Here is a 13475-nt window from a genome sequence, read left to right as displayed (position 1 = left end):
AGTGGGAGGTATGGAGGATGGGTCTCGAGTTCAGAAACCTCACAATATGAAGAAAAGGATGATTCGGCTCCTGATTGATAACTGTGCTGCCCACAACATGCTTCCACATTTTGATAATGCTTGCATTGAATTCCTCCCACCCAATTTGCACAGCAGTGCTTCAGCCATTGGATTTGGGCATCATTCGCACCCTGTAAGCATATTATCGCAAGGAAATTCTGAGAAAAATTATCGTCAGCATAATTTGTAGGCAGGAGGAGATTAAAATTAACGTGAAAGAAGCTATTGAAATAATTGCAAACGCCTGGGCGCAAGTTAAAGAAAGCACTATAGTAACAAGTCCCTGGGACTTCATTGTAACGGAATTTTACCTAAATTTTAATAATTTTCTGCTATCTTAAACAGAGTCAGAGCTTATCATAGATTTGTCACTATATGAATTACTTTAATGATAGTTAAGATTGACTTCATGGTAGATGGTAGTTCCTCTATTAAACACGAGTGTTTTGAATGCAGAAGCAGTAGGTCTTAGATGCGCAATTTAAAGATCAAAGTGGTCATTTCCTAAATGTCTGTTATAAACCAAGCCTGCTTTAGGCATACAATATTGTGATTTCACTGGATAACTTTTACACATTGACATTGATCTACTCTTGGAGTACATTATACACTTGAATTCATGTGTAACATTAGCATGTTTGTCTTTACAAAAAAGCTGGTGAAGAAATGCAAGGCCCCATCTTTTCAGTCTCCTGTGCAAAGGAAATCAAAATCTTAGCGAGAGTGCAATGTTGAATCCCATGGCACATTAGATAGATAGATAGATCGATAGATAGATAAGACTTTATTGTCTGTGCCCCAAGGGGGTCACAGAAATTTCCCTTTTGACACGCTCATGAGACAAACAGACCAAAAAAATACAAATATAAGCAAACCATAGAAAAAACCTACTTCATCTGATTCAGAACAGATACTGCTGAGGGTACAAAAGATTTCTTGTATGCATTCTTCCGCACCAATGGGGTTTTATACCTCCTACCTAATGGCAGCAATCTAAAGAACGCATAAAGAGGATGAGAGACATTCTTCACAATCATGGTTGCCTTCCTCAACAGTGCACGGTTGTGTAGTTCAGAAAGGGGAGTTTGAGGTAATCCAATTATTTTGGAAGCCTGGTTAACTACACGACACAGTTTTGTTCTATGTTTAACGGTAAATAAGTTGTACCAAGATAAGTAATTAAAAGTGAGAACAGATTCAATAAGTGATCTATAAACCAGCGTTAAAACCTCCTTGCTAACATGAAAGGCTCTAAGTTGCCTTAGTGCTTCTTATATACAGCATCTGCATGCTGCATTAACTGCAACTGAAACGCGTATCGCTCATTCTGAGTCAAAAGGCATGAGCGTGGAGGAAAAGCAAAAGATTAGTTGGCTATTGGACTTCAACTGGCTTTTATACAACCTGAAGGAGGACAAGATAATATCCAAGTGCTGGTGCAGCAAGCTTAGTGTAGCCAGTAACCAATTTTGTGGCAGGATCACAGTTTAAAATGTGAAAATCTAACAGCACTTCTGACAGCAAATGACATGCGGCAGGGCGCAACATTTTGTTGCCTGCAAGCTAATGTGCCAAAGAATCTGCGGTGGCAAAAGATTTCCAAACACACAAAGATGAATGATGATGCAAAAAGATAATGAATTTTCAGAATATAAAGTATAAAATATTAAAGTATATAAAGTTTAAAGTATATAAAATATTAATAATAATTTGTGGCTTATTACTGTTTAAGGCTGTTTTATGGCTCACTGTTCTGACAATATCACAAGGAATATGGATCAGTTCATAAGACTGTGACAAGAGTAAAGTATAGTTGGCAAAATAAAAGCAGGCAAAAGGCAGTTAAGTCAAAGATAGGCTTGTTTTATTATTTTGGAGGTTTCCATTGGGCAGAGGCAGGATATAGTTAATATCACGCAGCATTCAGAATAAAAATCATGTTGGTGCCTGTGAACTCGCATAGAAAAAAATGACTCTTGTAAGATTGTCATGGTATCAAGTCAGGGTCCTCACAGTCTGCCTTTTTTTCTGCTTTGCTGATGCAGCAATATTTAACTCATTGTTTTAGGCATTATGTGTTAAATGGGCAACCAAGTAAATGGAGAGTAATTATAGGACACAACATGTTGATTCTTTAAAGTGGAGAATTTAAAATGCTGTAATAAAAGGAAAATCAGAATTATATTATTATTTTCCATTTGGTTTAATGAGAAGGTCTTATCATTAAACAGCTGTTGGGGATCTCCGGTTTAAGAGTGACTGGTACAGAATCAGGTGCAAAATGGTACTTTCAGGGCACCAGAAAAGCATTTGAAAAAATCCCTCCAAGCATGCTTGTGGGGGGAAAAATAATAATGTTGTGAAGATAAGCTATTCATCCATCCATCCATTATCCAACCCGCTATATCCAAACTACAGGGTCGTGTGGGTCTGCTGGAGCCAACACGGGGTGCAAGGCAGAAAACAAACCCTGGGCACGGTGCCAGCCCACCACAGGATAAGAAGCTAACCATTCAAAATTAGAAATGGCTGATTGTGGAAATGAAGTGTAAAAACATCTGCCAAATGTGCCAGCTTTGCACAGCATACCTGGAGTAACTCAATATTGTAATTAGCGCATGTAAAATAAACAAACATACTTTTACAATCAAATACCAGTTTTTGCTTTTAAATTACATTTGAGTAGCAACATTCAATCTGGCAGCTGTAATCTAAAGCATATTACTCTATTTTTATGGCATGCTGAAAAAAGAAAATTCAGAATCACGATCAAAACTAGAGAAGTATTTAAAATAATTTTTTTAAATAAAAGGAGTAAATAAGACTTTGATATTAATTTGACATTTCAGCAGTAGTTCATTATTTAGAAAGAAGTGCTTTTATATTATAAAATCATATTGTTGAAAATGTGACAATGGTTTAATGACTAATTTTGTGTTTAAAGGAGTAATTCAAACCCAACTTGTATGATAGAATCAAAAGTTTTATATTAGAGAATTATGAATGCACTTATTTACGTATAGAATGGAATATTATTTGAAATCTCTGGGCCAAGTTAGCATTATCAGTTAACACACAAGTTTATAGGATGTTTGCTAAATGTTTAGGAAAGAATTGTACAGTGCACATTTATAGGATTAAATTTGGTACATGTATTTTTCAAGTCAAAGGTGTTTCTTCGCAATCATGGTGTATGTATTTGCCACATGAAAGTTCATTCTAAAGCAACCCTCATTTTATGCATTTTACACAATAACTAGAATGCTGTTATGTTTTATAATTGAACCAATGGGTACTGGAGTCTCTTTGTAAACACAAACCTCAATACTTTCTTAATATATCTACTTTGAAGTAGAAAAAGTTTTGATTCAAGAAAACATGGTTTTGTGTTTTTGGGGCATGCTTGTGACAACAAAAGTAAATAGAAAGCAATATATTTTATTGGAAATTCTTGGTAATATGTTCTCGAGGTAGTGATACATTTTTTTGCTTGTTGGTCTGCTTGCAGTGGCCATTGTGGGTGGATTTATGATAATCTAATGCCGAACCCCGCCTGGCCGTTTACATTCTGTTTTGTTATTTTATATAGCCTACAAAGTGACATGCGCAGCGAGTGGTACGGTTGAGAAAAGCACGCAAGTGAATTTCATTGTACTTTGTGCACATAATAATAAATCTTTACTGACCTGATTACTTAAGATTTTTGAAAGAGCCAAGCCACTTTCATGTCACTTCTTGTGCATGCATTATTTATAAAAAAAAAAAAAAAATTGAAAAGGATAAAGTGAGAGTGTAGGGCAGATTGAAGTACAAAAAACCATCTGTCTTTTTTTTTAAATAAGTTGCAATCGCTGTGAATAAGATTATAAAAGAACTGAGCACCGTGTTTTTGAGGGAGTAAATTTATTGACAAAGGACAGTATCACAATATTTACTCAATATATCACAATATATATTGCAGTATTTATAAGTATTGAAATATCTATTAATAATGAAAATGCTGTACCTCCAAGGCACTAGTACTATATGTCAAAAAAGTTGTATTGCAAATTTTTACACAGTATTTCAAAATTTAACCATACAAACTACTTCCAGAAAGAAAATGTATGTATTCTAAGCTATTGTTTTAATACAATCCTAATATTTGCAGACATTGCAACAAAAATAGAGTAGATCAAATAAAACTTAGACAAGTTTATGGCTAAGTGTGTGCTCTAATTTTAGTGCAGATGTAGAGATCATGTGCTTTGCCAACCCTAACCCCCCAACCCCCTGTATTCTGAGAACTATCACAGGTTGTGCCCAATGCTTCGTAACAAAGTTTCCAACTGTGCTAAATAAGCTTTTAGATGGGGCACTATTTGCAGGAATGTACAAGTATTGTAAGTGACAGACACAGTCAAGATAAATTGGTTTTATTGATTTTCCGCCATTGTAGAGGATCACACTTACTGTCTTAATCAGCCATCTGGTTACTGCTCTTTCTAAGTTGCATGTCTGCTGGCAAGACCCAATTCCTGAGGTTTTTGGAACAGTCTTAACCCTGCTATACATAGAAGTTTCAGGAAGCACTATTATATACCCTGGGTATTTAGTGACCTAGCATATACTATATATGTACAGAATGTGTAAATCAAGCCACGTATAACCATAACTGTGAACTTTTATTGAATACCTCTTTCCTGAACACTGTGTATTTTTAAACTCATTTTTAGTATTTCCTTCAAAATGTAATAACAAATTACACAGTCAGACTTTGCTTCTCAGCAAAATAATCAAATAATTTGGTTCCTGCACATAGAGTAGCAGTCAGTTTTTTTGCAGGTCAGTAAAACTGGCCATGTGTGGCACCTTCTGTGTTTTTGTCAACTTTTACATTTGTTTCAGGTCATGTGGCTGGTGCTGTTCAACTCTGAGAAGCTGCTGTACCTCCTTGCCCCCTTCTCGTCATCTTTCTGGATGTCCTGATGAGCATTGTGGCATTTATTTTCTTATCTCTTACCTCTCTATAATTGTAAATACCTACATAATAAGCAAGAAGGTAGAAGTGCAACTGAAATAAACATATTTAGATACAACACATTTTTTTCAAACACCATTTTTAAACTCAGCATTGAAAATGTGCATGTAAGAATACATTCAATTTCTACACGGAAAAGTGTCTGTATTATTGCGTAGAGGCCATGTATTTTGGGAAGAAATATTTAATTTCTATCAACTTACAAAACATTTACTCCTCAAGGTATGAGGTTTGTAAGTAACTTGTCTGTTAGTTTACAATTTTTATTAAGATGGTGCTTATAATAGTACTAGCTGAAATATCCAGCATTGCCCGGGAGGAAAATAGTGTGTTTTTTTTTTATTGTTTGAGAAAAATATAATTAAAAAAAAACCCACAACTTTTAAAAATAATAAATATGAGTCGGTTCTTGAAACCTGAAAAATCAATCATAAAATCAGACCCCAACTTATACACCAGGTTCAAAAATGCAAGTTTATTTATTTTTTTTAACATCTTTTTGCCTCCTCCAGTCTCGCATCAGTTTCTCAGATGCATTGAATTGTTTAGTAGCAGTGCAGTTACCAATTTCTTTCGCCACTTCATTTGACTTTAAATTTAAAACCAGCTTCATATTTTTTTCTGATCAAACACTCCATCATAGATAAGGGATGCTCTTATGATGAAGTTATTAGGGTGTGAGATACAAAAAACACAAAACAGTGCGAACATTGCTTCAGAATAGTTTGGGTATTACCATGTGGTCACGTAGGCACAATAGAGAGAGAGAGAGAGAGAGAGAGAGAGAGGGAGGGGTTAGGAGTATGCACTGATACAGCGCATTGCCGCACCCACATAGGAAAATAAAGGCAGTGTGCTAGGTGTTAACTCTCTCAGATGGGTGTTAGCATATCATAATCTCTTGGACCAATAGCATGAGTTTTCCATATTCATCTTGTACGTCCAACATTATAAAATAACACAAATTATACAGTAAAATCCAGTCCCGACTTATCTGCGGGTATACACGGTAATAAAAACAAAAACACAAATTTAAAAATAAATTAACAAACAGTGAAGACTCACTAATGTGTTTGTCTTGAGGTCTTGTATGTATGTTATCATACAGTTGACGCACAGAATCAGCCAACTGTATTTAATTTCAAAAGCAACAGGGGCGCAGAGGTGCTCAAACATAAAGAATATGGGCAGTCACCTCCAGTTCACTTTCTGGTGGTCATTCCGAGTGGGTTTGGGCTGATTTCACCCTACAGTATCTATCTATACTAATAAAAGGCAAAGCACTGACTGACTCATTCACTTACTCACAGACTCATCACTAATTCTCCAAGTTCCCGTGTGGGTAGAAGGCTGAAATTAGGCAGGCTCATTCCTTACAGCTTACTTACAAAAGTTGGGCAGGTTTCATTTTGAAATTCTACGCGTAATGGTCATAACTGGAAGCTATTTTTCTCCATATAATGTAATGGAGTTGAGCTGGATGGCCGTGGGGGCGGAGTTTCGCGTGACATCATCACGCCTCCTATGTAAGTACGTAGAGAACAAGGAAGACCTCCAAACAGCGCCGAACAAAAAACGCCATTTCACAATTGAAAAGGCAGAAAAAGATTATGAAGCAAGTGATGCATACAAGCGTATTCATAAATACAAGCATATTCATAAGTACAGCTACTGCAGAAACAAAGCACGGCATGAACCGTAAGTTTATATTAAGTTTATAGACACACTCCCGCCTACGGCGAATGACGGTATTCGTGAGATACAAGTTTACTGAGAAGACACGAGGTATAAACGAGACTTTGGATCACTTTGTAGTGGAGTTAAAATTGCTGTAGCAAGAAACTAAACAAAACATTGTTTTACTTTTAATAACTTATAGACTACATTTTATTTTTTTCCCTTGCACTCGGTGAGCGAGGCCAATGCATATTCATAAGTGTAGCTACTGCGGAAACCAAGCACGGCGTGAACCGTAAGTTTACATTAAGTTTATAGACACACTCCCGCTGCCGTTTGTCATGCCTACGGCGAATGACGGTATTCACGACATACAAGTTTACTGAGAAGAAATAAAAATTGCTGTAGCAAGAAACTTTTAAGTACCGGGTCTTAGCTAACATTAAATAAACACATCCTCCAAATACAAACCTGATTGCAAGAAATAATGATGATCAAATCCTTGATGACAGCAACACTCACAAAACAATTACTGTATATTGACAATCATGTTACGTTATTTTTAAAATGTTCCCTTTTCTTTTTCATAACTTCTTTAACACACTACTTCCCCGCTGCGAAACGCGGGTATATATATAGATGGGTTGTGACCATGATGGCCATTTGGAAGTCGGCCATTTTGGATCCAACTTTTGTTTTTTCAATAGGAAGAGGGTCATGTGACACATCAAACTTATTGGGAATTTCACAAGAAAAACAATGGTGTGCTTGGTTTTGTGTGTATATGTGTGTGTATATTCATGTCCATGTCTATTATTTGATTCTGTCGCCCACTAAAACCCTTTTAAATTAAAAAAAAAAAAAAAACATGATTTGGGGCAAATTTTCATGTGTGATTACATACGATTAATCAAGAATAATTATTACACAGCCTCTAATTAATTAGATTAATTTTTTTAATCGACTTCCACCACTAATATATATATGTAGATATATATATGTAGATTTTTATATATATATATATATATATATATATATATATATATAATGTGTGTGTGTGTATATACAGTATATATGTAGATATGTATATATGTATGTATGTGTGTGTGTATATATATATATATATATATATATATATATATATATATATATATATATATATATACACACACACATATACACATTGTCAATCATATTACGTTATTATTAAAATGTTTCCTTTTCTTTTCATTACTTCTTTAACACACTACTTAAGCTAAGCCTGGTATTTTGCTAGTATATAATATATATATATATATATATATTGTATATATACTGTATATGCAAGGTGACACAGACAAACGGGAACTTTTGAAAAACCCAATAAAAATAGACGAAATCCAACAAAAAAAATTTATTGGCAGCAATTGAACCACTACAACTTGCCTTTTAAGAGACAGTAATCCAAATTATCAATGTCTGAAAATTACGTCCTTTAGATGGCGTCCTCCTGTACGTATGCATTCTTCCAATCTGCTGTTGAGGTTCCCCATTGATCGCTGCAACATCTCAGCTGGGATACCCTGAATTTTGTCTTGAATTCTTTGTTTCAACTCATTCAGTGTCCTAGGCCGAGTCGTGTAGACCCAACTGTTAAGGTAGCACAATCACAAACGGACAAATTCGGTGATCTTGAGGGTCAGGGAATGACACCGAATCTTCATGCTAGAAAACCCTCAAATAAAGCTGAATTACAACAATTCTGCAAAAATGAGTGGGCCAAAATTCCTCCAGAGTGCTGTAAAAGACTCATTGCAAGTTATTGCAAACGCTTGATTGCAGTTATTGCTGCTAAGGGTGGCCCAACAAGTTATTAGGTTCAGGGGGCAATTACTTTTTCACACAGGGCCATGTAGGTTTGGATTTTTTTTCTCCCTAAATAATAATAACCATCATTTAAAAACTGCATTTTGTGTTTACTTGTGTTATATTCGACTAATGGTTAAATGTGTTTGATGATCAGAAACATTTTGTGTGACAAACATGCAAAAGAATAAGAAATCGGGAAGGGGGCAAATAGTTTTTCACACCACTGTAGATATGGTTCATATGTTAGGCTTGACCATAGAATTGGTGCAATTTTCAGACATTGATAATTTGGATTAGTCTCTTAAAAGGCAAATTGTAGTGGTTCAGTTGCTGTCAATAAAGCTTTTTTGTTGGATTTCTTCTATTTTTATTGGGTTTTTCAAAAGTTTTCCGTGTTACCCTGTATATACTTGGGGTCTAAGGCATTTTGAGTGTTTTTAAATCTCTTTTTACATCATATAAATGGGATACATTTCCTCAGCAATGTGCTCTGTTATAGCATTCGTAATTTAGTTTGACATATAATTTAATTTTTTTTTTTTTTTTTCTATTTTGTGTCATGTAGTCTTCATTCGTTGGAAGATGAAACACCATGCAGAACATCTGTATTGAATTTACTAAACTTCAACCTGATTAACCTTGTATTGCTAAACTGGTCCTTTGTGTGTTTTTTCTCTGCAATGGACTGGTTCCCTGCCCAGGGATTGTTCCTGCCTTGTGCCCAGTGCTTGCTGGTTCCAGCTGCCTTGTGATCCTACCCATTATTATTATTGTACCTTTAGTGGAGTAAAGTATATGAATAGATTAATGAATGGAAGATATTCAGGACAACAATTATGATGATGTTGACGGTAGTATTAAAACATTATTATCCATCCATGCATAATTATTATTATTTAAGTGTTGGTTCTGCCTTGATCCCTGTTATTGTTGGGAACGGCTTCAGCAGCAGCACTGCTTTGCCCAGGAGCCTATAATGCTGTTAAGACGGTCCTGCTGCAGTTGGCAAAATTCTTTTTATAAATTGTATGTACCTGAGATGGAATCAGAGATCAATATGGCTGTTAGAAAATAAAAAGCCCAGTATGGGATATTTTTGAATGCAGTATTGAAGGCATTCATTATAAGCACATTGTCTTGGAGCAGGGTATGTTGTGTGCTGCAGACATTTAGAGTAAAATAAACTCAAACCTTAAAATTCACCTAAATTTTATTAGAAAATGGCCTGGTCTGGGCAATAATAGGAAAAGATAAAAAGTGCCAAAATCAACACACATTTGTTCAGCATAAATGACATAGAAAATATTTTTAAAATGATAAAATTGTTCATATTCAGTATCTGGTTTTGATTCTGCTGGTTTTTATCAGACAAAACAAAACCAGGTAGTAAACCATATAGTGTAGTAAGCTTCCACTAACATGTCAATGTCAATTTCAGTTTACTTATATAGCACATTTAAAACAACATAAGAATGCTGTGGCCAAAGTGCTTTACAATAATAGAATAAAAGAAAACAAACAAATAACATAAATAGAAATAAAATATATGACCATAAATAAAATAAATAATAAATAGAAGTAATGTTATATAATTACAATGAGGAAACCATCAGTATTACTGAAGGCCACGGAATGCAAGTGAATAGAAATTAGTCTTTATATGACATATCTAAATCCATTAAATGTACAGTTCTTTCTGATTGTGACACAAAGCTAAACTCCATAGTAGCTCTTTAACCATACTATAATTACTAAAACTGAAACTAATAGATATAAAATAGAAATGTCTTTGTGAAGTAAAAATTTAATTAAAACTAAAAATACACAATGAAGGTAAACTAAACCTAAACTGAATTTCCAAGGTTAAAAAAAATATAGAAATAAAAACTAATACAAAAAGGCAAAACTTTAATAACCTTGGTGTGTGTTTTGACCCTTCATGGACTGCCGGCCTGTCCAGGGATTGTTTATGCCTTATTTGTAATGCTTGCTGGGATATGCTGCAGCTGCTCCATGACGCTGCCTTAGAATAAGTGGGTTGGAAAGGTGGGCAGATGAAGCAATACCTATAACTGCTGTTCAGTTCTTGTCATTTGATTGAATGCTTCAGGCGTACTTGTTATTCTCTCTCACTGAAGCATATGCACGCTTTATCGATAGAGTGGCATCAGGCAATTGGTTTGTGATATAAACAAATAAGTGTTTGTATAATGAAAGAATATAAGCAATTGTGTGACTTTTTTAGTTACTTTTGTTTAAAGAAAAATAGACCACAACCCATAGCACTGGGGCTGTACGGTGCCCAGAAGGAAGACAAATTGGGTTTTTGGCAAAGTGAAACGCACAGCTGGACTCCTTTACTACGAGATTTAGCCATTTTAAGGGTTTGCTTTTTGCTTTTTTACCTTCTTAAAACATCATAGATCTTCAGTTTAGCAGTATGTATGTAATCTTGAAATATGTTTTAATACTCTAAAGTTTGCCCTAACACCTATGTCTTTAGAATGTAGGAGGAAACCCATGCAAACTGGTAGGAGAAAGTATGAATATGTCTATACCCAGTGCTCTGGTCAAGATTTGAACTTTATACTCTGGGGCTAGATCTCAGACTTGCATAGATAATGTGTTTAGTGTTTACCATATTTGTTTTTTCCATATCTGTGGCTGCCAATTGATTGACAACGGGAATTAAACCAGTAGCTTAATTGTTTGAATCCAGCATGTTCTCTCTTGATTTACTTTATTTTTACCAAGTTAAAAACGGGAGTTTCATATAGAGTGCACCTACAATTTAAAAAAGGCTTCAGCAGAATTTACTTTCTTCCCTTTCTTAAAGTCCAAAAATGTGAGCAGAGATTTAAACTTTTACTAAACAGTACAAAAGTAAATTGCACCTTTCTAAAAAATGTGCTAATGGCTATTCCTTGTGTGCTGTATTGGTAATATTGTGCATACGCTTGCTCCAGTCTTTTAGTGAAGAACAGCTTAAGGATGTGCATAGCTTCTGATGAAGTTATAAGAACTAAACAAAAATTCTAGGTGTATATTTAATCCTGCATTTGCTGAGGGAGTAAATGTAATCCGCCCAATTTAGGGTCTCGGGGAGCCAGTAATTGCAGATTATATGCACTGGGAGTAAGGCAAGTTGCAAATGTGGAGGACAGTATATCATTCCTTTGCAGGGTACAATTGAAAAGAATGTGTGTACAATCCGGTAACACAAACGTATAAATAAACTATAGTTTTGGTTTTAATCCAGTAATTTGCTTCCACTGTGTTTTTGTTTAAGCATCTGTTCTAAACTTTAATGTGATCACAACTTAATGTATACCTTCTAATTTTTGTGTAGTTCTGGTCATCTGATTGCAAGCTATGCATGTGCTTAATATTTTTATTAGACAATTGAATCACATGCATAAGCTTCAATAGGTTTTTTGAAGTTGTTAGTCTAAACCTTTATGTAAATAACACTGTATGATTTTTATTCTATTTATGCACAGCTGTCCGTGAAGAACTGCTTCATTCGAGGATCAGTAGTACGGTATGTTCAGCTTCCTGCTGATGAGGTGGATACCCAGTTACTTCAAGATGCAGCACGAAAGGAGGCTGTGCAGCAAAAGCAGTAGATTTGTTTGTTTTTTGTTTCTTTTGGATTAGAAATACATTATTTCTTGAACAGCATAATCAGTTTTTGTATGTTTAATTCATTTATACTATTCTCCTCACCTTCCCACTCCCACAAGTATTAAAAAGAACAATCCAATTGAAATGTTTGTTTATAATGTTATGTTGCAATACTTTTTTTTTGTTAATCCCAGCATTGTATTCTGTTAAGTAAATTCAGTTTGATTTTTGAAATAAAATACAGATAAAGAGAAGAGCTGTTACATTAACATGTTTTTTAGTTCTGTATTTTTCCCCCAAATATTTTGTTTATTAGATTTATCTATCCTTTTTTTCAATCCTTCTTCACTATGGTTATCAGTTATGCATTTAGCTAAAACAAGTGTGTGATGCTTGTATAAAAAAAAAATGATTAAAAATAATGCAAATTTGAGTGTTCTACTTGTTGCTTCTTTTGTTCTGCAGATTCATATTGCTTTTGTAATATGGCCTGTTTAATTAGTTCTTTAAGCATTCTAATGCCAGTCTGTTTAGCTTAGTTAAGATTTCTGAACAACTCTTGTTTAGTTGCTACTTAGGAATATTTATTTTGTCATTTGATTATGTAAGCATTTATCCTTTGGGCTGTTATTAGATAGTTTGTCTCTGCTTTAATCCGCAGTATTATTCACTGAATAAAATTCAGATGATATAGGTGATTAAAACAGTAGTAACTAGTAAAAAATGGGAATATATTTTAACAGTGCAAAGTCTAAAAGGGATAAACTGGGATAAGCCTTTAAGCATGGAGTCCATAGAGCAGCAATGGTGCAGGTTTAAAAGCGTTTAATGTTCAAGGCAGGACATTTTTATCCATAAATTTTGAAATTGAATGAGATTAAAGACAACATTGTGGTGTATAAATAAGGAGATAAAGAGAATGCAGTGTAAGTGACATTTAGAAATGCAGCCAAATACATTATGATCCAAAGAGATTATTTTGGAATAGATTTGATTAGATACACTTTATTGATTCCCAAAGGTAAATTCAAATACATACCACAGCAAAACATAAACTACAATGATTCCTAGGGATGGCACAATATGAAAAATGAAAAAAGTATCTAAACAAGGTATTTAAATTGCAAGAGTAAAGTTATGTAAGCCCTGACATACAAATTGCAAAAAGCACAGACAGAAGTATTTAAACACACAGAGGAGTAGCATGATTCTGTAACTGAGCATAGGAAAGTTCCAGTGTCTTAAA

General features: G+C 34.5%; 1 protein-coding gene across 1 annotated transcript in view; it reads left to right on the top strand.

Moving 5' to 3' along the window:
* smx5 overlaps nucleotides 1–12638 on the top strand; it is a 29491-nt gene extending 16853 nt beyond the window's left edge. The window contains exon 5 of the mRNA XM_039769961.1: nucleotides 12106–12638. Coding sequence (XP_039625895.1) covers nucleotides 12106–12231 — 126 coding nt within the window. The 3' untranslated portion in view covers nucleotides 12232–12638. The remainder of the gene's footprint in view (nucleotides 1–12105) is intronic.
* Nucleotides 12639–13475: the final 837 nt, after the last annotated feature.

This window comes from Polypterus senegalus, chromosome 11 (assembly GCF_016835505.1).
Source record: "Polypterus senegalus isolate Bchr_013 chromosome 11, ASM1683550v1, whole genome shotgun sequence".
In the NCBI taxonomy this organism is placed as follows: Eukaryota; Metazoa; Chordata; class Cladistia; order Polypteriformes; family Polypteridae; genus Polypterus; species Polypterus senegalus.
This window is presented reverse-complemented; position numbering and strand designations above follow the sequence as displayed.